The sequence below is a fragment of the Lagopus leucura genome, unplaced genomic scaffold (assembly GCF_019238085.1).
Source record: "Lagopus leucura isolate 7727_CA_CO unplaced genomic scaffold, USGS_WTPT01 Super-Scaffold_650, whole genome shotgun sequence".
Taxonomy (NCBI): Eukaryota; Metazoa; Chordata; class Aves; order Galliformes; family Phasianidae; genus Lagopus; species Lagopus leucura.
The window spans coordinates 6,880,010-6,904,736 of NW_024962253.1; the positions used below are offsets into that span (position 1 = coordinate 6,880,010).

The following is a 24,727-nucleotide window of genomic DNA, read 5'->3' on the forward strand; positions in this document are numbered from 1 at the left end:
CTGTTAGCACAATTGGGATCTTTTCTTATGGCTAGATTTCCAATGTCTTTCCCTCTTTGAAACAGAGTTCCAATACCTGTGGATATGTGTGCCCTCTTTAAACCATACAAACTGAATCCTCTTCCTTGCCTTCAAATCTACCCAGCTAATGAACTTTTCAGGGAAACACAAGTTTCAATGGGCATGCTGTAAAAACTGTTCTTTCTCAAAACTTGTAACTCACACAGAGAGGTGCTTCCAATCTCACCTCGCCCATTCCAGCCTTCCAAAACCAAAGAATTAAACATTCATACCTGAATGAATGGAACAGCCCATTCACCAATCCCAGCTGGACAACGCAAGATGTGGTTGAAAAGGAAGAGATGGTCACCAGGACAGCCAATTCGTTGCAACACTGAAACCTAAAGGAAAAAAATATTGGACTGGTGTAAATAATTTCAAGGTAGTCTTGGTAAGTTGAATAATACTGCATTTTTCTTTCTCCTCTCACATTTTTGACAAAGTCTCAGTTTCCAGAGCAACTTGCAGTAGAACAGTATTTAAAGACCTGGCTGATAAGCCACAATGATAATCATTCTTTACAGTGCAGAAAATTAATTATAACTATATTAAAAACTTTCTCATTTAAAAATAAGCAAGAACAGAAGTTTCTCAAAAATGCTGATCCAAATTACAAAGTGAGCAAAAGCATTAATACTCCACGTGCATTACAAAAAATAAACTTAAATCCAATGTGCGCAGTGTTGTCTGCTCATGTGCCAGACCTCGTTATTACAGCTGACCTTCACTGACTTCATCAAACCAGGGAACTCATTCTAATCCAGTAAGACACTCTGCTCACAAAAGAGCACAAGCCCAAAAGATTAGTTGCGTATGGGTCAGCAGGAAAAACAACAGCATTTTCAGAACTAATTCTGTAGTTCATCCCATGCGTTGGATCTAGCAGCTCCATCCCTGCTTACACCCTCACCAGTCTCTGCAGCCACATGAGAAGGTCACTCTTAAACTGAGGATCTTCAATAACTCTGCGAGTGAAACTGAAGAGAACGCTGATGCACTCTTTCAAGTGGCTCAAGTCTGAAGAAAGATTTTCAGACTGTTTTGAAACTGCAAATAAAAATAAAAGAATTAAGGAGCATCCACCAACAGCTTTCAGAATAGTAGAGCACATAGTTGTTCTGAGGCTATATAGAAAACCTCCTCTCTATATCTATAGACACCAAGATATTTTAACACACCTGCTTATTAAAACTGACAAAGAACACTTACTTAGCAAACTAACAATGAAGCACTGAAGGCTAAATTACAAGAATACCCCATTTACTCTCATTAAAGACCTTCCCTCAACATAAATTTTATAAGCATCTCCAATTTACTACGCATATAAACCAACCAGGAGGTGGAGGACAAAGCGAGGATGTCAAAGAAGGATAAGTACCAGAGAGATTCACATTTTAGTCCAAGTATGATATAGGCAGAAATCCAAATACGTGATACGTATAGGATGAAAACTAAAATGATTTTCAAGTATTAGAGCTGCAAGATTTCAAACGGCCTTCCAAAAGCAGTACAACAGGAAGTTATTTCTAAAATTGTGCATCATCAGTTTGGAAAAGGGACTGCATTATTATATGGCACCTTAATAACAACAGATTGAGCTCCAGGTGTCCCATCCCACCTGCTGTTCCTCTAGAGTAATCCATGGCAGTATATAGCCTAGATAGAACGGAATCCTGCACTCAACTTCCACTCTCCAGGACAACAAGGTAATAAAAATAGAGTTCTTACATGAGAAAAGTGTTTCACTGATCCCTCCATAAAAATCAACAGGTTTTTATATCACAGCAGCTACACGCCAGTACACAAATCCCACCAACAAGCCTCTAAAACTTCAGGTGAAGAAGGTGCTGGGCAGCCCCAATAGCATGGCAGTGGACTAGGAACACACCTTGCTCCTGCTGCTGAAGAGCCACTGATCTCAGCAGGGAGGAACTGTTGAGCAACCTGTAGACATAGGACTCCACCTGTAACCGAGACAGCACCGACGTGTAGGAGTGCAGTGCCAGTGTCTGATGCACGTGCTCTGCTTTGGCTTCAAACAACTTTTTCAGTTCTGCCAACACGCTTCCATTCATCTCCACCGTCTGGTAGCGATGGTGACCTGTCACTTTGCACTGATCTGCACAGACACCCTGAAAAGAAAGCAGTTATTTCAAGTCAGCGATTCTGTCACTCAGTCAAACGTGCTTACAGAAAGTGACCCAGACATAACTCTCCCCTCAGCAGATTTCAAAGTTTACAGGCGTGCAAACATTTGGGAACATCCTACATATTTTTCATAACCACTGAACAATGAAGATGCATACCCTGGACTTCATAGAAAATGATTCTTACGAACCCTCAACAACTCAAATTTAGAAATGAAATCAAATTTAGACATGAAGTGACCTGCCTGTATCACTGACAGATGTGAACAAACGCAGATCCTTCTACTCACGGTGACTGTACATGATCAGCAGTTTATAGATTCCCATAAATATTTAAGTCTGATATTTTAAACTGGAACACGTTAAATCTTTTTAAAAAACTCCCAGAACTCTGTATTTATAGCAGCTTCCCCATAATTAGCTTAAGGTTTCTGAAATGAACTGCATTCATCTTCCCAAACTACAATTAGAAGATGAGAACAATCTTCTATTCTTCCTACCTCCAATTCTTCAGCTAAAGAAAGCCACGACACACTTGTATTATTCTTTTATGCAACCAGAAAACACACTTCCAGATCATGCACTTTGAAAGTTTGGTCTTGTATTTTTTAAACTATAAGAATTTTAAATTGGTATTCAGAAAACAACTACTCTGGATATACAATAAATAGTGAAGCAGGAGGGAATAAAGCAGGCAGCAAGCTTAGCCAACCACAAAATGCACAAAAAGGATTAAGAGTGAAGCCAAAAGCACCCTCCATGTAGGAGCTTAACTGCACAAAGCTGAGAGTCCAGTGAGGTTCAGTAATACAGGTCCACTACACCCCAAGTAAAAAGAAGATTCCAATTTTCCCAGCAGACATCACTCAACATTAAACTCTGAGGAACTGCACAAGAGAGCACTAGCTTTAGATGTGAACTCACAGGAGTAGTGAGAACCACCACACACATAGGTATTTAACACCTTGTAGCCATTTTGATGATGTGCTGGCTAGAAACAGCACAGGAGCACCAGGACAATTTCACTCACTCCCACAACAACCATAAAGTTCCAAAAATGAACTACACTGAATGAGTTTGGGGGGGAACATTCCTCTGAAGTTCCTCAGATCCCCTCTGGATTGTAAGCAGCAATGCTACAGGACTACACGAGCACCACAGCAGTGACTTTAACCACAGATACACACGTGGAGCAGCTGTTCCTGAAGGTGGATGTACATCATACACCCTGTGCTCCCAGTAACAGGGTCACATGCAAGACTGTGTGACTCCAACTTCTCAACATCTGCACCTCTGACAGTAGGACACAGCCAGGAACGATGGCAGTGAAAACTATCACTACAGGCAGCAGGACAGATGGGACATCACCACTACAGTCATTCTGACAGTCTACAGACAGCCCTATCTTACTGCATACACCTTCCATTTTCTGCAAGTATTGTGGCACAAACTTAATCCAACACTACAAGCAGAACTTGATAGACACAGCTCAAACACAAGCCTGGATCCGAAAGAGATCAATAAAACAGATCCTACACCCTATACCTGATTTTATATCAAACAATAAACTGTCTTAAATTGCAACAGGGTGATACTCTGAAATTCAAAGCTGGGTTTGGTGGAAGAAAAAAGCAAAGTCAAACATTAATTTCAGAACAGTGACCAAAAAAAGCATTCAGAATCACATCCAGATAGTTATGCCACAAAAGTAGCTTCATAACAGCACCTGCACAGTCTTCTGCTCTTCCTTAAAAGTCCATAACCTCCCCTTAATATTTTGGCAGTCTGTCGTCATAGCCTGCAGCTCCGCCTCCGCCAGCAAAAGCTGCTTCCGACAGCGCATGTAGTTGAGGAGCAGTTCATAAAACTCGTGCCTGTCCTGATGAGCAACACTTTCAAATTCCTCTGTGTAGGAGTCAACGTTCTCAAGCCATGAACAGGGTTCAAAAATTTTCAGCTGTTCTCTGGTAAAAGGCATGAGTTCGGGTTCAGTTGGCAGCTCCGGATAAAGCCTTTCATTGTGCAGCAACGGTTTGACTGCCATTATGGTTGGTCTCTCATAGGACAACTCAGTGGACAAGTCTGGATAAACTGATTTCAACCCCAAGCGCTGAACACGTGTTTTGGATTTCTCACAGGGCTGCGAGGGACTCAAAGGAGGCTTCTCTGAGAAACTGACAAGAGGACTTTTAGCATCTTGTACATTCTCAGTTTCTTTGCCCCTTGCAATGCCCACTACCGCCTGAGAAGCAGCTGCACTGGAATGAAAGGAACTGCCCAACGCATCAGAGTTTTCTGATCCACCAGCAACCACCTCCACAAAGCTGGGAGGTTTGTCCAGCTTGCTTTTTTCACTTTTCTCAACGTCCCCTCCACACTCCTCATGTGAAGGGCCAGCTTTACTCTCTCCTCCATCTGCTGAAGGCTCTGCAGCTGTTGTCAGAGATCTTTGGCTTGCTAATGTTAAATTATTGAGGGAGATGTCACACGAATCAGTCACAGCTTTTCCATGCTCCGCTTCATCGCTGAGCTTAATTTCTGTGAATTCTCCTGGTTGCTCCACTTGCACTTTAGTGGCCTGAGAAGACACTTCTGCCACAGGAGGGAGGAAAACATCATCAGGCTCTTGTATCTGGGAGTCCTCATTACTTCTTTTCTTCTTCTCCTAGAAATTTAAAATTAATAGCATTATTAACAAACCAGTCACAAGTCCTCTGGTTTTAGCACCTCAGTGACTTTTTATTACACTGTTGTTACCAGTGCTGGGCAGGCTCAACTTTGGGGCCACCATAAGTTTCATCCCTCTACCTAGCAGTTCCTCAGCTGAACCAGCCTTTCTCCCAGCTTGCACACATTCTGGCTTTTTGTATCACAGAATGGCTTCAATTAGAAGGAAATTCAAAGGTTATCTAGTTTTCAAAAGATTACAACCGTTGCTAAGGCACAGGAATGAAACCATCCTTGATGTGATTTGCAGCTCAGGTTGCATCTCCAAACAACCCCATATGTTCTGTGATTCTGTGAGAATCACAGAAGGGCTTGGAGTGAAAGGAACTTTAGACCCAGTTCCCACCCCAGCCTGGCCTGGAGCACCTCCAGGGATTACCTCCAGGGATTGGGCAGCCACACTTCTCTGGGCAGCAGTGCCAGGGCCACACCATCCCTGACTAAAGAATTTCCTACTATCATCCAACCTAAATCTCCCCTCTTTTAGTTTAAAATCATTTCATTTGTTCTGTCACTACCAGACTTGCAAAAAGTGAGTCTCCTCCTGTTTATAAGCTTCTTGTCAGTACTGGAAGTCCCTCTGGAGCCTTCCCCTCTCCAGACTGAACAGCTTCAGCTCCATCAGCCTGTTTTCATAGCAGAGATGCTCCAGCCCTCTGAGCATCTTGTGGATCTCTTATGCACCCACTCCCACATCACTGCATCCTTTTTGTGCTGGGGACCCCAGACCCAGACACAGCATTCCAGATGAGTCCTCAAAAGGATGCTGACTGTAACAACAGCAACACAAACATCAGCAATGGGTCACACGCAACGCTGAAGCGCAGTGGGTTCTCACATACAACGCTTCATTACACATCATCCAGGAATTGTTTAGCAGTTAATTACACCTGGAAGGGATGTCAAAGGGCAGTGGCCACAGCCGTCACTGCACACGTTTTTAATGAGCTGTCTGTCCATCACTTGTGATTCACTCCCTTCCTGGGAGAATGATTCCTCCAGACAGCAATCTTTCAACTTGACTGCCTGGCACAAATTGTTGAGCTGAATCAAAACAAAAACTACGACACGCTGACCAGTCCGGCATGAGGAAATGTCATTCAAGGAAAAAACCACTTCCATTTCGACTCAACCCTCAGGGCAGCTCCAGGAGGAACGAGAGCTTGCAGCAAGCAAGGGCAGGGAGCAGCGGTCAGAACGAAAGCACAGCCACGGCTGCAGCACCAAACGCTGAAGAGACGCCGAACATGCTGCCTCCTGCCTCCAGCTCTGGGCGTTTCAAAACCCAGCCCGCACCAAAGCGCTGCCAACCGAGGAGCTCCGCTGGCCTGTAGGCACACTGCCAGCCCCCGCTACCCGGCAAGGCAAAAACCTTGTTTACGCCCTTCTGCCTTACATCACGCTCGTCGCCCTCAACCTCCCCACGTCTCAGAGAAACTCCAACCCTCTAAGAAAGTCACCTCATCCCCGCCACCGATCCTACCTTCGCCTTGCCCTTGGGGCGGCCCCTCCGAGGGCCCCGCACGGCCTCAGCCATGACCCCGCCGCTACCCCGGCGGCTGCGGGAACAACCGGAAGAGGAGCCGCTTGGCCCCGCCCCACGGTGGCGCGCTTGGCCAATCGGTTGCGAGGATGTGTACGGTATGCGCAGAGGGACAAAAAAGAAGAGAGGACGGGCCCCTGGGCTATTCGGAGGGGAGTATTTCTATGCGGGTATGAGAAGTTGCTCGGCCACCCTACGAGGATCCCCACTATTGTCATAGAATCATAGAATGTCCCAAGATGGAAGGAATGCATCACTGAGCTCTCACACAGCACCACTCAAACCCAAACCCTGAGTCTGAGAGCTCTGTCCAAATTTCTTGGACAGCAATATTCAGCTTAACAGCCTCTAGTGTACTTTGTTAGCTGAAAAAACCTCAAAAAGAATTTGTGCAATGTGTTATGGAGTAGATAGTTGCTATGCTAACCCTGTTGCAGCAGCAACCTGTAGGAGCTACGAAGGAAGCTTTGCTGCTTACAAGTGGTACAGTCATGTCCAGAATCTGTGCAAACGTGTCTGATGAATTACAGATCCTATCCAACCCTCAAAAGGAAAAATTCAGTTGAAAAACAGAAAGCCAGGGAAAGCTGCCTTTCAACAGCTGGCCTGATTCAGTAGGATGCTTTGAAAGTGTATCAGCCTCAGCCCTGACAGAACGCAAACAGGATATTGTAGGAAAAAAAACACACATCCAGCACACAACTCAGAATTGTTATTTTAAATATATATGTATTTAAAGAACTAAAACCACAACAGGTATATTTGTATACTTGAAAGATCAAGTAAAAGATTATGGGAAAAAAAAATGAAACAAAACAAAACAAAACACAGGACAAAACATTTCTTTTATTGTACATTTCATTACAGTGTAGCAGAACAGAATTTAAAGCTCATTATGATACTTTCCAAATGAGGAAATAATGTAAATCTATGAGACACAGAAGTCATGTGGATTCAACCTGAAGTTCATACAGCCAGCAGCTCTTCATGTCACAGATTTAGACACAGCCTACCAGGACAAGTTATACCATGAGCCTGAAAAACAGCATAGCCTACCCACAGTGTAAGTCATGGTGCACCTCTGCAAAAGCTGCTTGAGAAACATAACTGAAAATAAATCCAAATTACAAGTTTGATTGCTACTAATGAAAGATTTTAGAGACAGGACAAAATGCAACCTTAGCTCTGAACACAAGCCAGCATGCCCAAAGCCTTGCACAGCTCCACTCAGCACGTTACTTTTCTGGAGAGAAAAAGGCTTCAGGCTCTCCCAGATGGTGGCATACTGCAAGAATTTGAAATTAAAACCTCCTTTAGACAGAGATAATGTTCCAGTCCATTGCCTTTTATTTTTTGCCTTTTCTTCTCCCCCCCCGATCCTGAGTATGAAGACAGGATATCCATCCAAGCAGTCTTCTGATCAAAGGAGAAGATTTTTAGTAGGTACTTTCTACATGTACAAATCATTATCAGAGTCCTCAAATATTTTCTTGAAATGGAGAAGCGCTGCAGCTCTGTGTTGCTGGGAATAACTGAAAAACCAATTCTGCCATGCTGGCCAGACCAACAGTATCTTCTGCCTGAAGAACCTACAGAACAGGATCAGCAGAGTCTCAATCACAGATTCAGCTCAGAGAAGAGCGAGAGAGCTGACATGACCATCCCTTCCCACTAATCAGCCCCAAGTATCATCCTTCTGAATGGTGGCTTTTCTTTTACCACCATTCTTATTTTGTAGCTGTGTCTATTATTAATCCCTTCCTTTAGTACTTACAGTGGCTATTAATGGTGTATCAAGCTGTAGCCATCAATTGTGGCATAATCAGGATCACCTAAAACAGAAAGCACAAAAATGTAGTAAGGGATTTTATGCAGGGCAAAAGCAACATGCACTGGCCAACTGAGTTAAAGGGATGGGAGCCAGGAGTGAATGGTGCTTAGAGAGATCAGTTGATTTGCCAGAATGCCAAAGCAGAACCTGTTTATTCTGAGTCTTGCTGCAGAATCCCATTCCTGAAGTGGCCTGGAAGTGATACAACTATTTAAACAGAGAAGAGCTTAAACTGCAGAGCCTGCTGAGACTCCAAGTTTGGGCATTCTAAGTCTCCAGAAATTCTCATGCAGAGGGCTTTGATCAGATCTTCTAATTAAACCTTGTATCCAAAGTCAGTGGCCAACTTCCCACCATCCTTCATGGAGACTAGACTCATTGAAAGAGCTAGAGTGCAAGCAAGCCCTTTAGAAAGATCAAGTTTGTAATCCTATGGGGAAGAACAAGATCAGAGAGATACTCTGTGGGGTCAGAAGCCCAAGGAACTCACCTGGTCCACTGGTCGGGGTGGGTAGAGGCCCCCTCCTGCACAAAAAAAAAAAAAAAAACAAACACAGAGCTGAGGATCTGAGTGACTATGGGATCCCCTCGTATCCAAGGGCACCAGCCCAACTGCTCTGGTTCTGCAGGTCCCAAATCATCCCCCCAGAGCCCATGAGAGGGCAGAGCTTTGGCAGTCCTAGGCTTTCTGAATAACTGGTACCAAAGCAGGTCACAGCTAGCTCACCAACAGCAGTCTAGTGCAGGAGAGGAAAACAAGCACTTTGTTGACAAACCATCCACAGGTGAGCCCCAGGGAATGCTTTTTCACATGCCTCCACCCAGGATGAGACATCATGAAAGTATAGTTGTGCATGACTTCTCTCCTGATGTGACAGCCAGTGGGAATACTCATCCTTGGCAAGAGACTTTAGCCCTTTTTTTCTTTTTTTTTTTTTTTGAGAGAGAGATAGCATAATTTGCAAGACCAATTCCAATTGCTCATTTTATGTGCCTTACCTTGATATAGGTACAGAAGCTGGACTTCTCACAGGAGTCACGTTCCTCTGAGTATTGTAGTAGTTTTCATAAACAATGGGAGCTATGAAAAGGTAACAACAGCAAAGTACAGACCTTTAATTTGTTACCTGCCAACAAAAAAATTCAGCTGTCCTTCCCCCTCCCCCCCCTTCTCTGTAGGATAATGTTTGATTGGAACTTCAGTGTTCCAAAAAGTGGAGATTATCTCCAGGTGCTGGTGCTGCATGCCAGAGAATGAGAGGAGGATGTTACAAAATCAGTGGTTTTTGCATCCAAACTGATGTTGATGAGCACAACAGAGAGATGAGGAATAGAAGCAAGTCAGTGCTGCTTCAGGAGGTTGAACTGAGCTCTTACCTGGCGCCGAACTTCCAGTCTTGCGTAAATTTACAAAAAACTCAATATCCTTCTCAATGCTGCACATTTCTAAGCTTTTGCGGATTTCCTCATACTTCTGCAGAAAGAAAATGAAAAGCATTCCTATACGTCAGAAACCAAAAGGTCTTTTATTCAGTCAGCTGTCTCTCACATGGGGTGAGACGTGATCCTGTGTGATGTTTGGCAAGGTCACCTCCCTCTGCCTTTCATTTGTCTCATTGTTTTCAACCACAATTTTCTTTAACCAGGGAGAAGTGAGTGCTTTTGTGTGGTGTTGATGGCAGAGAGCTGAGGATACATTTTCATTCATGTTCTGCTTACTTGCTGTTTTTCCAACTGCTAAGATGAGAAAAGCTTGCACTCAGGAGATCATTCCTGTTACTACAGCCTGACAAAACTTGGAAAAGAGAACCCAGGTAGCTGAGCATTCAAAAGGAGAGTTCTCTGATCCAAAACAGAAAGAATGACTCACCTCATCATTCTGGACACAGCTCTGGGAGAGCTGGTTGACGTGAAGCCAGAGGGCATTGCGGAAGTAGCTGATGCGCTCACACTCCTGAGTCTCAAAGAACTGCAATGACAAGGACAAGTTGGTGGCTCCCATGCCAGTACAGTCATGAATGCAACTGAGGAGACTTATTGTTCACATGTCCTGAGTTGATTCAAGTTCACCTCTTGATCACATTTTGTTCCAAAAAGCTTTCTCTGACTAGCAGTAAAGAAAAGGGGTTGAGCAAGGACACCTACTATGACCCCACAGTCCACTGTCCAGTAACATCTAAGATCCTCTTCTACCCCAACTAACATGAAAAAGATGACTGTGTCAGCAAGGAACAGGTAGGGTTGATCTACTGCAGGGCAGATGCTCATCTAGCTTTAGATGTTCATTGCAGAGAGGTTGGACTAGATAGCCTTTAAACGTCCCTTCCAACTCAAATGATTCTATGAATCCACAAGTATTCCAGCTTGCCTAGAGGATAAACCATTCCTCTATGCAACCAGGTGTTTCCAAGCTGGGTGCTAAGCTCAGTAAGATCTCAGTGTTCTGCTGTGCTGGTGTGGAAGGGACCCTCTGGTCCTATAGTCCCAGCTGTCCTCTCACCTCCCTCCCACATACGCAGAGAAATTTAAAAAAGCCAAGGATGTATGGAAACAGAGGCATGGATGCTCCATGCATTTAGGGTGTCAGCATCCAAGACAGATGTTGCTAGGTGTTCATGTGGTTGTAGCCTCAAGTCAAGAGGTGTTCAGACTTCAACTGTTTGAGCTAGATGATGGCAACACCAAACATGCAAGCAGGTAACAGGCAAAAACGTCACCATGAAGTACCTCTACTCTGTTGGTTTTAAAAGGTGGTGGAAAAAAAAAGAAAATGACGTATTAGAAACCTTGAAGTGGTGGGATCTTGAATCCAAACAGGAGAAACGTGCAGGGTTAGCTGCAATACATCCCAATGTACGTGAAGGGAACACAGAGGCACTTTATCCCTATGTCCTGCAGCAAGGGGATGGATATCATGGGACCACAGCGCACTGTGGCATTTACCTCACAAGCCTTGATGTGCTCTTTCTGCCATTCTTCCCGGATCTTCTCAAGTGAAGTAATGCTCTGCTGGTAACTCCTGTCTGTGAGGGAAACCAAATTGTCAACTGGTAAATATTAATTAAAGATATATATTTTTTGCTGGATGGTACCTTCTCCAGCCAAAAGTGGCTGAAGGGGTCTGGAGAGAACCCAGTAATAGTGGGTTCTCTACAGTGAACAATTCACTGGGATGCAAAGTGCCACAGCAAGACTGAGGTCATGTCTGGGGAGAATACAGGGAGTATGGTGGGGCCATATGGTGGGGCCACATGGGCTTCTCCAAGATAGGTGTTGCCTATTGTTTCTGAGGATCTATGGCTCAGCTTCCTTCTCCCTCCTCCCATCCCACAAGATGCCCCTCCCCCCTCCAAACCAGTATGCTGTGTCTCCACACTCACCTGAATCTTCCAGAGCTGATTTTGTCTGAGCCAGCTTCAGGAAGAGCTGCCAGAGATGGGAGAGAGAAGAAAGGTATAGGAGAGCCTTGGTGGATCTCTCACAGCAGAGTAGCCCCACCAGGGAAGGTCAGCAGCCCACTCATGCCATCCTAACCCCAGAACTGAGAGAAGGACTTGGGATAGGAAACCTGTGAGAAGAGACACTCCTTTCCCATGTTGCACAGCCAGCCACAATCCTTACCTTCTCCTGCTGCTTCTGTGTGACAAGGTTTGCGTTGCGGTGCACAGCCTGCTCTGCTTCATCCTTATCCCTGCAGCGCTGCTCATAGAGCCGCTTGGCCTTGGAGAGACACCAAATGGAGCAGGAATGTGTCAGCAAGCAAATGAGATGCAAATATGGCTGCATGCTTGTGTATTTTAGCAGCATTAACCCGTATGGCAAGAGACAGCAGTACGCTTGCATTACCTCCATGGTCTTCTTGTACTGCAAATTCCTGTTCTTGTGAATCGCCTCCATTATGAGCTCTATCTGTGAAGACAACAGAACCAGAGTCAGCATGGCTTAGGAAAGGAAGAGTCATGAACCATATGATGGCATTACAGAATGATGGCTGTAAGGACCTTCTTCTGCCTGGAATTAGGTACTCCAGTGTCTTAGAATCATTGAAGGTCTTGGCTTGGAAGAGGTCTTAAAGATCATCTAGCCTCAATCCAGCTGCCATGGACAAGGATAACAACTCTTCAAACTTCACAAAACCTATCCAGAACATTTATCTTTCTATACTCCTATCTAAACTTCCATTCCGTATGTGGAGAAGCTGTACAAATGAATACTAACAACATGTATTACTGTATCACCTCCATGGAGTCAGATAGAACTAGCAAGTTCACTCACCTCTGCTAAGTCCTGATCAGCCTCTGGTTCTGACAGCTTTTCCTCATTTTCCAATCAAGGGAATCTCAAGCCATAAGAAGTTAAAGAGTTTACAGATTTTACCAGGCACTGTGTAGATCATACAACGCTGTCTATACATCTTAAAAAATTCCTAATTGAGGCTGGCATTAATGGAGGAATGCTTTCTATCTCTGTCCCTTAAAGAACCCTGAAGGACATTGGTGAGAATGAGTAAGTCAGAGGTTGCTGCACACTTACAGCATAGTTACAACATGTAGGAAGGAGCTCAGAACATTTTCACCCTGCTGGGCACAAGGACACAAAGGGATCTGTGGGACACCAGATGAGACAGTGACCTGCAGTGAAGGTGCCAGTGCAATGCCTGACCTTTTTTCGATGAAGCTTTTGCTTTTCCCTGAATTCCTCCATTTTCTTTGCTTCCTCCCGTAGAGTTTGTGCCAGCTGGATGTGACCTTGTCCCACATTATCTATCTCTGCGAAGGAAAAAAAAAAAAAAAAGACTTAATTGTGTTTGTGTGTGCATGTATATATCCCAAAAATACTGTGTTTTTCAGGCCAGATTTCTTGGTGAGATCAAACTGACTCAATGACCCACAGTCCGATCTCATCCATTTCCTTGCAGCTGCAGCAGTGCTTTCAAAGCAGCTTCCAAGCAGGGTCTGCCTATGCAGGGAGTGTTTCACAGTCATGCTGCAGCTTGTATCTTATTTAGGAAAATTCATACTAAGAAAAGTGATTAAATGAGCACAGTTGCTTTCCCTCCTCATCCGGATTAATTCAGGCATGTTTCAGCACATCACACCCTACAGCATCAGTCTGAAGGAAAGCTAGCAGAGAAGCACCTTGGAGCACAGAAGAGCTATTGCTGAGTAAATCACTGGCTCATGCTCAGTGCCACACTGAGCAGGTCCAGCAGGAGAGCAGCCATGCCATGAAACATGCCTCCACCCAGCAAGCAAAGCAGCTCATTTGCAGGTAAGACAGGCTGTAGCTCATGGTTCAACACCTAAAGCTGTTCCAGACTCAACTATTAATGCCTCAGCTGCTGGAGGACTGATTTGTTAAGGACATCCACTCAGGAACATGGCAGCTAACAAATGTGGCCAGGACAGATGGTGGTGGATTTGCAGCTGCCAGATTTTGGCACAGGATAGCAGAACCCTCAGAGTACAGGTGCTGGCTGCATCCTCTCCAGCAGGCTGCAACGCATGGTGAGGAGTGGACACTAAGATGGGCAAAGCATAACCATTTCAATCCTTTGATTACTGAACATTTGTGTGAATAGGGCAAGGTGAGCCAGCCCCAAAAAAACTCAGCTGAACTCTCAATGAACGGCTCCTGGTGCCACACAACTTACAAGCTGCTGCTAGCTCCAAAAGCCCAAGTTATCCCAAAAAGGAATCATCATGGTTCCACTCTGACACCCATGCCTTGGAACACTCTGCTCCAAACTCCATGCTCTGGGCTGAGATGGGCCAAAAGGACAGCCTACACCTGATCTCATATCATACAGTTTTGGAGGTTTCTCTGCTTCTTCCTAAGCTATAGTCCAAAGGCTTCAGCACTGCCAAGTGTCTCAACACACGAAAAAGAAGAATTACTTACGTTGCTTGAAAGCATCCAGGGATCTCTTCAAGGTACTGAAAAAACACAGGCAGAGCATTAGAAGAGATCACTACCAGATGCAAGTGCAGGATTCAATGGTGACAGCAGAGCACTTCTGAACTGGAGAGCAAGTCCCACACTCAAGACCAGAGAGCTCAAAACAGGTTTATTTACTGTCCTTACATTTCCAGGTTTCCATTTATCAGTGAGAATAACACAGTTCACTTAATTTGACCTTACACCTTTGTCCTGAACACTGGATGCTACTAAATGCTGAGTGTCAAAACAAACGTTATTAGCAAACTCCAAAATGTATCACTCAGAACACATGAATATTTTCCACACATTGCATGAGGTGAGTGCTTGGAAATATGAGGAACTTTTCTACCTGTTAAAACAAGGTGAATCCATGAAGATTTCAGAGAAAAAAGAAGAAAAAAAAAAAAAAAAAAAAAAAAAAAAAAGTGGCAGCCCAATATAAAACTCTAAACAAATGGCCAAGGAAGATCAAACCAAAATAACAAGCAGAAGATGCCAAGGGACACTCATTGAGCCAACCACAGCAGCCACAATATCCATGCAGGGTGACAAAGCACTAGGTTTGAATGCTCACGTGGTTTGACTTGAGGAAGTACATGGACTTGCTTTTGGCCACAGAAAGGTTGAGGAGAAAACCCAAGGCCTCATGATCCTTGGACACCAGCCTACTTCTCTCCTGAGTGCCCATGACACTTTGGTTGGTCTACATCTAGTGGGAAGTAGGTGAATTCCAACTTGGTTGCTAGAAAAGGCAAAGGCCAACTCACTATTCATTCACAAGACTGATTTCTGAATATCTGGCAATGTCCCAGTGACATCCCAACGCTATTTACTTTCTCTCTGCCTCCTTCCTTCTCCCTCTTCCTCATTCATTGTTACAATTATTGACACGTGTAGAAGCAAAAGCCACTGGACTCTGAACTTACTTCAGCTCCGTCTGCCCGCAGGGCTTCTTCTTCGATAAGTTAATGAGCTCTTTGCCATATTTTTCTTCTATAACTGCCCTGTTGAGGAAATAGAGAAATGAGAGAAAAACCTCATTTCAGAAACCAAAACTTGCTTACACGAGCAGAAGGAGTTTCATAATCACATCCCTCACCACACATAATGGAACAGCGAGTGTGCAGAATATTCCAGGCTGTCACATCAGAATGACAGCATGGACACTTACCTCCCAGACCACCACAAATCATCCTGGAGCTTGCAGTTTGTTTTGTCTGCACTCAAGGTCCTCCCAGCTGCCCTCCCTGTATCCCTGTTGCTGATAGGTATAACCACCATCTTCCCAAGGGATGGAGAACTAAGCAGATGCTAGATGAATGCAGCCACGTAAGCCATTTGCACAATCACCTTCTCAGCATTTTGCCCATCAGTATCTGTCAGTCCATCTGTTTGAAGTATTTATTGCTTGACTTCAGTCAAATGTGACTGAATGAAACAGGCATCTCATAGACACTCAGCTTCCCTACACTTGCCTGAAGTTCAGCTTGGATGTTTCAGCTGTTCAAAACTTGTGCACTTTTTGAAGCCAGTAGATATGCTCTCCTGCCTGCCTCTGGTCCTTAAAGACAGCATCTGAAGAGGCCAGACCTTGTTGTGGTAAAGTATAAACATCTCTGGGAAGTTGCATTGCCCTCACCTCTTGGAAAAGAGGGAAAATGAGGAAAACCCATGTGCTGTCATTTAAGAATTTGCTTTAAGTTCTGTACAGACATTCAAGGCTACACTTGCTTGGTCAAATATAGGTATCTCCATCTGGGCAAGATGACCTTGATGTCCATGGTCAGTGGAGAGAAATAAGTACTGCTGGTGTCTTGCATTAGAAGGTCTCCTGGAGGATGGGTTGGAGTAGGACAGAGTTGGATGGAACAGAACGGTGTGGAGTTAAATAGAATAGAAGGGAGCTGAGAGACCTACAAAGATCAAGTTCAACTGCCTGATCACTTCAAGGCCAACCAAATGAGATAGGTAAGCTAACTATCAAGACCGCTGTAGAAAAATCCTGAATTATTGTAATTTCAATATTGACAGCTTGGAGAAAGCAAACGTGAATACAAGACTGGGGCAAAATAGCCTGGGGAAGCAAAGTAGGAGAACCTGCCTCAAGGTGTCTAATGAATCTACATCTACAAAGTCAACAACATGGACATGTGCATTTGTGTTAGAGATACAGACATTTTAGGAAGCTGTTTGAATACTTCATATGGATGGACTGACAGATACTGATGAGCAAAATGCTGAGAAGGTGATTGTGCAAATTTTATTCCACTATTCTCTGAGGGTGGGCAAACATAGGAACAGACTGCCTAGAGAGATGCCCTATCAGTGTTCAAGAGACATTTGGATAATGCCCTTAACAGTATGCTCCTGGACTTTGTGACCAAAGCCATCACTGCCTCTCAAGTGAGGAGACCCAGGCATAGACTTGATTCCACAGGACCAGCTGTGCAGGCAAAGGACAATGTTAAAAAAGCAAGTTCCTTATGAGTCAAAAATCAAAGATGCTTTAAGACAGTGGACAGTTAAACATGATGGAAACCAAAATGAGAATACAAGAAATAGAAGTAGTGTCACTGCCTCATTTTCCAGATCCAACCAAACCCACTGTCAGAGAGAGCTCTGTACCTTTCTTTCAGAAAGTCTTCAAACTCTTTGCAGTTCTTCCTGCCATCGTTCAAATGTTGAATGATGCTGTCATAGCCAACTGTGCTAGTCAGATCCGTGCTCTGAAAACACAAGAATGGGATTCACATGCCTGTTAGTGCAGCCTGTGACCGCTGGCACCTCCACCAGCACTGATATGACAAATGGCTCTGCTGGGAGCAAGCACGCCTATAAATTACATGAAATATTGTCTTGTTCTTTCTGGACTGGGTGAGGGTACAGGATGAGGGAGCTTGTAAGCATGAGGTAAATCAAATTTACACAGGTAGATAGTGATAGGACAAGGAAGAATGGTTTTAAACTGGAGGGGAGATTTAGGTTGGATGTCAAGGGGAAGATCTTTACTGAGGGAGTGGTGAGGTGCTGGAACAGCTGCCCAGTGAGTTTGTGGAGCCCCATCCCTGGAGGTATTCAAAGCCAGGTTGGAAGGGGTCCTGTGCAATCTGATACAGTGACTGATTCAGCATCTGGCAGCCCTGCCTGTGGCAGAGTTGGAACTGCGTGATCCTTAAGGTCCCAGCCAACCCAAGCCATTCTATGATTCTGCGATGAGAATGGTGATCACAGTTTGACAGAAGCATAGAATGGTTTGGGTTGGAAGGGACCTTAAAGCCCAGCCAGTTCCAACCCCCCTGCCATGGGGAACGCTGCCACCCAATAGATCAAGCTGCCCAAGGCCCTATCCCACCTGGCCTTAAATTTGGAACAAAGCACAGCTCAGTCCTACTACATTCTATTGATCAGCATCGTTGGCCCTGCAATGCACTGTGGCCCCCAAAAACTGCTGCAGCACTTTCCCTTCTTCCACCTTGTGATGTCTGACCTCACTGTGTAGTGAAGGACTTGAGATATGCCCCAGCAGATTTGGATTCTTATAAAAATGCCAGAACCTAGATGGTTTTCAGGAGAAAAGGGACATACACAAATCATACAGGTTTAGCCTGCAGACACAATTAAAAACAGGTTTCATGGCCACATGGACCCAGGGGACATCTCCTAGGAGCCTAACTATTAGCTCTAATTTCACGAAATAAAATACACATCATCAGTGAACTACAGGCTTCCCCCACTACTCACAGTGTGTGGATGCATCCAAGCAACACTGCTGCAATAGCTTTCTCTGTGGCCTTGTGAAATCCAACTGACACTCCCTCACATCAGTTCAAAACACCACTGAGAGGCCACTTCCCTAAGCACCAAGTTCTTCCCACACGCTGCCCTATGGCTTTTAACATGTCACATAGGGCCACGAGAGGTCCTCAGTCTGCCACCCATCACCACCAAACTCAGAAGTCCCAGCCCTGGTGCCAATACACGCTTCCCATGAGCTTCTGAGGAATCACTGCTCTCACAAATCACACGTATTTTATTCTGATGGTTAGTAAAACAGGTATATACATGTGTTTGTGGCTGAGCAAAAGGTGCTGCCTTCTGTAAAAGCTGTGTGAAAGATCACGTGAAGGAGCAGGGAAGCAGGCTGCAGAAAGGAAGCAATGGCAACAGTAGATACAAAGCGGTGAGAAAGGAAGCAAAAGCCACAAATAGTTACTGTGAAGCTTAAAGAGGAATAACGGCAGGATGGAAGGATGCAGGAAGTTTTCCAAGCCTATATGACAGCAAGCTGATAGCTGGTTGTGAAAATGCTGACAGCAGAGAGATGGATTTTTCAGGAATTTGTACCCAGAGCAAGAACTGAGGAGGAACGGGGCTGATCTTTGTGGTAAATGTAGGATTTCATCACTGTGGACTTCCTTAGCAGTCAGGAACTTAAAATCAGTGGCAAAAAAGCAAGAGAGAAAGCAGAGCTGGGGTGGAGTGGGGCAGCAGGAAATCCCCATGAATTCCAGGCCAGTCTTAGTCCATACATGAGAGAGGGGGAACAGAGGACATTCTGAGATCTCCAAACACTTTCAGTTTCTCTACTGAGCACAAACCTCCCCCCGTAATGAGCTTATTTCTGAAAACACACAACCAGTTCTCAATTTAGGTCACCTCTTTGCTAATCGGATCTGCAAAAGAAGGAAGCGTGCTTGCACTGAAATGGCTTTTCACGACAGTTGCAAAACTCAGGAACATCCTAACTTGGCCTCCTACCCCATTTCAAAGGAAATAAAACAGACACAGAAGGGGCTGTGATGGAGCTGGGCTCGGCAGGGTCATATGCAGCAGCCTTTGGGTAGATGTCAGCATGGAAAAAACACAGAGAACCACCAGGGCTGCCCTTGGGAGAGCAGTGAAAGAGGATAGGGAATGCAACGAAGACAAGGTTTAAAGCCATGACAAACTAAAACAAAAAGAGCTCTGGAAAACCAGGGTAGCACCAAGCATTCACCAAACAACGTTGAAAGAACGTTGAAAGTCCTCACCCCCACAGCCCACAGAATCCTTCCAGTTTTTCGCAGTAATAAGGCACAAGGCTGTATGAGAGAAGAGGTTCCCCATGAGAAGGGGAAAAAAAAGAAATGGGTGTTGTGTTGTTGTCATCTAAGAGAATAAAAATTGGGCACAAATTGCTGAAGCTGCTATGTTGTACCTTAAACAGCATCTTCCCAGCAGCATGACACCAGGCTTGCAATGCTGAAAATGCTGGTGAACAGGCAAATCATTGAGCACCTGCTGTCGGAAATAAGTTAACCTGAATGGCTTGAGCTTCTTGCACTTACCAGGGTTTTACCACATTCTTAGTTTCCTACATTCTCATTTCTAAGTAGGAGAGATGTGAGTTTGAAGGCTGGACTATTCAGTGGAGAATTGGTTGGATGGTTGGATGACAACACCAAAAAGTTGTGGTCAGTAGATCTATGTCCAGGTGTGGGTGGTGAAGAGTGGTGTCCCCAAGGGGTCTGTCTGGGTCTGCTGCTCTTCATCATCTTTATCAGGGACACAGATGATGGGATGGAGTTCATTCTCGACATTTAGCAATGATACCAAGCTGAGTGGTGCAGTCAAAAACAGCAGAAGGAAGAGATGTCTCCAGGACAGGCTGGACAAGTGGACCCACATGAATCTCATGAGATTCAACAAGGCCAAATGCAGGCTGTTGGAGTGGGACAATCCCAGATGTACCTGCAGGCTTGGAGAAGAACTCACTGAGAGCAGCCCTGCAGAGAAGGACTCGGGGGTCCTGGTGGACAAAAAGCAGGACATGAGTTTATAGCCTGGAAGGCCAATAATGTCCTGGGCTGCATCAACAGAGGGGCGACAGAGGGCAGGAAGGGGGTTGCCCCCTTTGCTCTGCCCTAGTACAGCCCCATCTGGAGTACTGCATCCATGCCTGGGGCACCCAGAGCAAGTAAATTGTGGTGCTGTTGGAGTGGGTCCTTAAAAGGGACAGTAAGGTGATCAGAGGGCTGGAGCACTTTTCTTTTGAAGAAAGGTTGGGGAAGCTGGGCTCATTCAGCTTGGAGAAGAGAAGACTCTGGGAGACCTCATTGCAGCCATCCAGTACTTGAAAGTGAGCTTTTAAACAGGAGAGAGAGAGTGATTTCCTTTTTTACACGGACAGACAACAATCGGACAAAGGGGAACAGTTTTAAACTAAAAGAGGGCAGATATAGATTAGATATTGAAAGGAAATTAATTGCTCAGAGGATGGTGAGGCACTGGCACCACTACCCAGAGCTGTGAGAGCCCCATCCCTGGAGGTGCCCAAAACTATGGATGGGTCCTGGGCAGCCTGAGCCGGTTGGGCAGCCAGCCCATGGCAGGGGTTGGAGCTGGGTGGGCTTTAAGATCCCTTCCAAACCAGCCATTCTGTGATTCTCTGTCTGGAGTAAATGCACTGAGAGGAATGCACCCCATGGGTGTAATGGGTAGGTTTCTGTCTAGGTACACCAAACCAGAGTCCACATCCAGTGCAGGGTCTGCAAAGTACAAGCTCCCACAGCATTAACAGCAGATGTGCTATTTAGAGGACAGCCCATGGAAACTGTGAACAGATGATTTCAAGGTGACAAAGCAGCAGCTGATGCTTCCCAGATCCACAGGGCTTCTGAGGAGTGGAAATTCCCATTCCTGCCTTTTTAGGTTTGTATTATACCCCCGAGGCTCTCAAGGAGGAGTTCACATGGCCAAGAGCAATGCTAGTGAGGAGAAATAACACAAGGCTTCACACAGTGAGAAATGTGAGGTTCACACTGCAGCACGGGTGGAAAAGTGACACTTCTAAAAAGTGTAGTGTTTCAGACCGCTGTGAAGTTACATATTAAGTATAGCTAAATATTAATATTGCTCACGTATTTTCAGCTTCCTCACATCAATCCCCAGACTCCAGACGCAAACCGTATGCGAACAAAGGAGTGAGAAAAAGAGCTGCTCGTGGACCACTGCTTGAAATACTCAACCACATCTGCTCTGACAAGCACTGCAGAAGCTAGATGTCTGCTTTTGTTTTTAGAAACACTGAGCAATACGCAGCCATGCCCTGCTTGCTATGAGTGATCTCGAAGTTGCTCCTGGTCCTGCAGAGGTTGCTGAGACCAAGAAGAACCTTTGGGAGGATTTCTGCAGGGTGCAGAAGTAATTGAGCCTTAACCCGGAGAGAGGCTCTTTCGTGCAACATGCAAAAGAAATGAGCTTGGTCCCACGGGCAGCAACGTCGCATTGCAACATGCAGTAACACCTGCGTGGGAACAGCACTGAGCACACAACTGAGTCGGCTACACGTGCTGAGCTAGAGGAAAGGAAAGCAGTCTACATCACTCCAAAGTGCATTTTTCCCCCCATAGCCTAGCAGCCCACACGGATACATACCTAAAGGCAAAGTTTGGCCAAATTTCCCTTTTTCCCCCATGTCGCTTCATGAGAAACAAGTGCTCTCGTGATACCCAACGCTTGCTGCTGAGCTGCCCAAAAGAAGCTGCTATAAGAGGATTGGGGAGAACTGGGTGCTTGTAATGGAAAGCATCAGAATGAAAGAAGAGAGTTTGTACAGTGAAAGAAGAACAGTAGGCCACAAAAAAAAAAAGAAAAGAAAAGAAAAAACAGATGAAAACAATGGTGTGCTTGCTCAACTCTCGGAGATCACTGCAGACAGAGCAAGAGGAAACAAAGAGCATTTCTGGCATGTTCTTACTTTTGTAGGAGGCTGCAGCAAGCATGGGCAGGACGAGGCACGGTGCAAGCAGGGGCATTTGGGGCAGCATGCAGCTTCAGCAGCTCCTGGGGTGCCAAGCCCTTGAAGGGAATTTAGCACCTTATGCTTAGACCTAACAGTGAGCAGAAAAACAGGGGAATGAAAGAAAAGGTTCAAGGGCAAATGGGGCTACCTTTTCTTTTTTTTTTTTTGTGACCCCAGAAACAAAATTATATCTTAAGTCATGTAGCTGACCATGCGTACATTTGTTCATACACATGACATGGTGTTCCATCAGCTGGAGTACTGAATCCTCTCCTTCTGCAGCGCCTCTATCCTGCACTGCGTCCTGGGGTAGCCACAGCCCTCCCCTAAACCCACCCTTTCCCACCCAGCTGTCCTGAGCCCTGTGTAATCCTTCACTTTGGCAAAGCAGCATTCTCCTTCCTCTTCCCTTTTTGCCTCAAGCATCAGAGAAAAATCACAGGAGGAAGTTTGCATTCTCTTTGCATTACAGCAAACGGAACCTTTATCAGCAGCCCTGCACCTGGCCAAATTTGGGCTTTTCTGCCCATTTCTCACCCCTTCCTTCTTCCTTGCAGGCAATGTAGATACTGCTGTGGTGCTTGTAGGCTGTTTGGCCGATTCCTCATTTTTTCGAGCACAAAGCATTTCAACTTGGCGTGGCGATGATTTCCCCTGACACAGAGCATCCATTGGCATCAGACAGGCACTGGGGCAGCATTTCCACCACAACCACCCTGTCTGCCCTCCTTTGTTGCACACGTGCAAAACAAAAGGGGCACTCTGGAAATTTCTTGGCAATGACTGGCTGAGAAACAGCTGCCATACGCAAAGCTGGCTTTAATTCCCCAGGCAGTTTGATATGCATATTGACGGCTCTGCATTAGCTACTTCGCTCATGGTGTTGGCTAAAATCACCACGCACACTTCCTCAGCACCCTCACCTACCCTAATCTCAGCACATAGGACCTGCTCCATGGGCATCGCCCTCATCTGCCGTTCTGATAGGCACAGTCCCAAGAGCTCAGACTTTGGCACCAGTTTCCTAATTTCTTGTACCCCGTTGAAAGCTGAGGCACCAAGGGGAACCAAACAGCCACAATACTCTGCAGCAGATAAACACTTTTTTGGCACTTCTTGTGCCCAAAAGCATAGTTCAGACTCAAAAGAATAAATCACAGCTTCCCCCAAGCTACGACTTTTCTTCTGCAGCTCATCAGCAGCGAGCCAAATCAGCTCCGAAAAGAAGCAACTCACCAAAGGACACTTTTTGACAGCAGTGTTCTCAAATAGTTCACAAGCAGTCAGTTGTTAACATCAAACCTTTGGTCCAGCACCAACTTCCTCCAGCCCTGCAGAATCAGCCCACATGTTGTTAATTCAGCTGCACAGGGCAGGTTGCAAAGCCACGGCACTGAGTGGCTTTCAGGTGCAAGTGGATAAGCAGCACCAGCCAAAGGATGCCCACAACCCCTCAACCACACAGCGGGCTTCGGGTCTGCCGCCATCAACAGCTCAGCTTCCTCCAGGGGCTTGAGCCAGTGTGAGGACAGGGTGAGCCCTCAGGGCACCAGGTGTCCTGCTGCATGCCCTGGGTCGCTTTAATGTTCCCCCAGACCCCAACTCACCCAGAAGTGGTCCCGGAACCAAGCCTCCCTCATGCTGCTCCTGCTGCCAGCACCGCCGCTGCTCCCAGCACTGCTCCACCCCACGCCCTCCTACCCCGCTGCGTCCGCAGGCACAGGAAAGCCTGATTCAGAACCCACAGCGGTAACGTGCTGCCTCTGCTCTGACAAAGGGACAACTGAGATAGCCCCATAAGGTTAAAAAAAAAGAAGGAAAGAGAAGAAAAAAAAAAAAAAAAGCATTTTCCACTTACTTAAATCTGCTGACTTGTGACCCAAGGGCCCTGTTGTGCGCATGCAACGAAGCTGAGATTTATAGCAAAGCTTTCTCTTTCAGTGCCCATGTCTCCAGTTTCTGCCCCAGTAGCAATGTCACGTCTGTTTCAGATGTGTAAGGTCCACGCTTCAGGTCAAGGCTCTGAAGGTTTTAGCAATCTGATAACGTATCAGCTGTGGTGCAATCTGGTTTCTTGCCAGCGCACTAAAATCCGCATCCCAGAACAAATTTCCTTCTTTCACGTACACACTTTCCAACTGATTTGATAGCACTGGAAGAGCACACTTTGAGACAGGCAGGTACACCCAAGTGAGCTGAGACAGAAAGACTGCAGGACAGAGCAGCAATGGTCCAAGCACTCAGGGCAGCAGGCAGCTGTCATCATCAGCGCGGCAGCAGCCACACATCACAGCTATGGCACGGCTGGGCACCGCCTGCACGTGGGATCGGCCTTACCGCAGTGCTGACAGCGATGCGTCGCTGGAAATAGGGGAATGAATACTTCCACCAGAAGAGGGCCCAAAGCCCGCAGTGCTCGTCAGGAGTCTCCAGCACAACCCGCGCAATTTCTTTACCTCGCAGCACCACCCTGCGGCCACAAAACCCCATTGAGCTGCTTGGCGCTTCCCAATTGATTCTTCCACTCACTGCCAGAGTTGGAAGGGAGCTTCTCCCCACTCCAGCCACACGCTGGGATCTCACACCTCACGTCTCCAGGAAGCCAGGAGTGGATGTTCAGCAATATAACCTCTCCCATGTCACAACTGAAAAGCTTATTTTGACAGAACTGGAGTGAACCAGAAGACCACATTTAA

At 45.7% G+C, this 24,727-nt stretch overlaps 2 protein-coding genes across 2 annotated transcripts in view; both read right to left on the bottom strand.

Annotated features, from left to right (window-relative positions):
- Window positions 1-6,493, bottom strand: part of EPG5 (ectopic P-granules autophagy protein 5 homolog) — a 48,748-nt gene extending 42,255 nt beyond the window's left edge. Inside the window, exons 1-5 of the mRNA XM_042862384.1 lie at window positions 6,418-6,493; window positions 3,934-4,872; window positions 1,949-2,192; window positions 971-1,107; window positions 294-401 (exon numbers count right to left, since the gene is read on the bottom strand). Of these exons, the coding sequence (XP_042718318.1) occupies window positions 294-401; window positions 971-1,107; window positions 1,949-2,192; window positions 3,934-4,872; window positions 6,418-6,471 (1,482 nt within the window). The 5' untranslated portion in view covers window positions 6,472-6,493. The remainder of the gene's footprint in view (window positions 1-293; window positions 402-970; window positions 1,108-1,948; window positions 2,193-3,933; window positions 4,873-6,417) is intronic.
- An 810-nt stretch (window positions 6,494-7,303) lies between these two features.
- Window positions 7,304-23,696, bottom strand: PSTPIP2 (proline-serine-threonine phosphatase interacting protein 2). Its single transcript, XM_042862361.1, has 15 exons — window positions 23,639-23,696; window positions 16,874-16,974; window positions 15,175-15,252; window positions 14,210-14,244; window positions 12,971-13,077; window positions 12,155-12,217; window positions 11,930-12,028; window positions 11,689-11,734; window positions 11,252-11,331; window positions 10,179-10,277; window positions 9,686-9,782; window positions 9,308-9,389; window positions 8,799-8,833; window positions 8,252-8,309; window positions 7,304-8,066 (listed from the first exon to the last, which is right to left on the bottom strand). Exons 1-14 carry the CDS (start codon window positions 23,669-23,671, stop codon window positions 8,260-8,262), a joined length of 1,005 nt encoding a protein of 334 aa, XP_042718295.1. The 5' UTR covers window positions 23,672-23,696; the 3' UTR covers window positions 7,304-8,066; window positions 8,252-8,259.
- Between the last annotated feature and the right edge of the window lie 1,031 nt (window positions 23,697-24,727).

Excerpts from the sequence above, each read along its gene's own strand:
- PSTPIP2 (XM_042862361.1), bottom strand. The coding sequence starts at position 23,671 with ATGAGGGAGGCTTGGTTCCGGGACCACTTCTGG. Across the intron at positions 13,078-14,209 it reads CCTGGATGCTTTCAAGCAAC|AGATAGATAATGTGGGACAA; the intron begins GTAAGTAATTCT and ends TTTCCTTCGCAG. Across the intron at positions 9,390-9,685 it reads GACTGGAAGTTCGGCGCCAG|CTCCCATTGTTTATGAAAAC; the intron begins GTAAGAGCTCAG and ends ACCTTTTCATAG.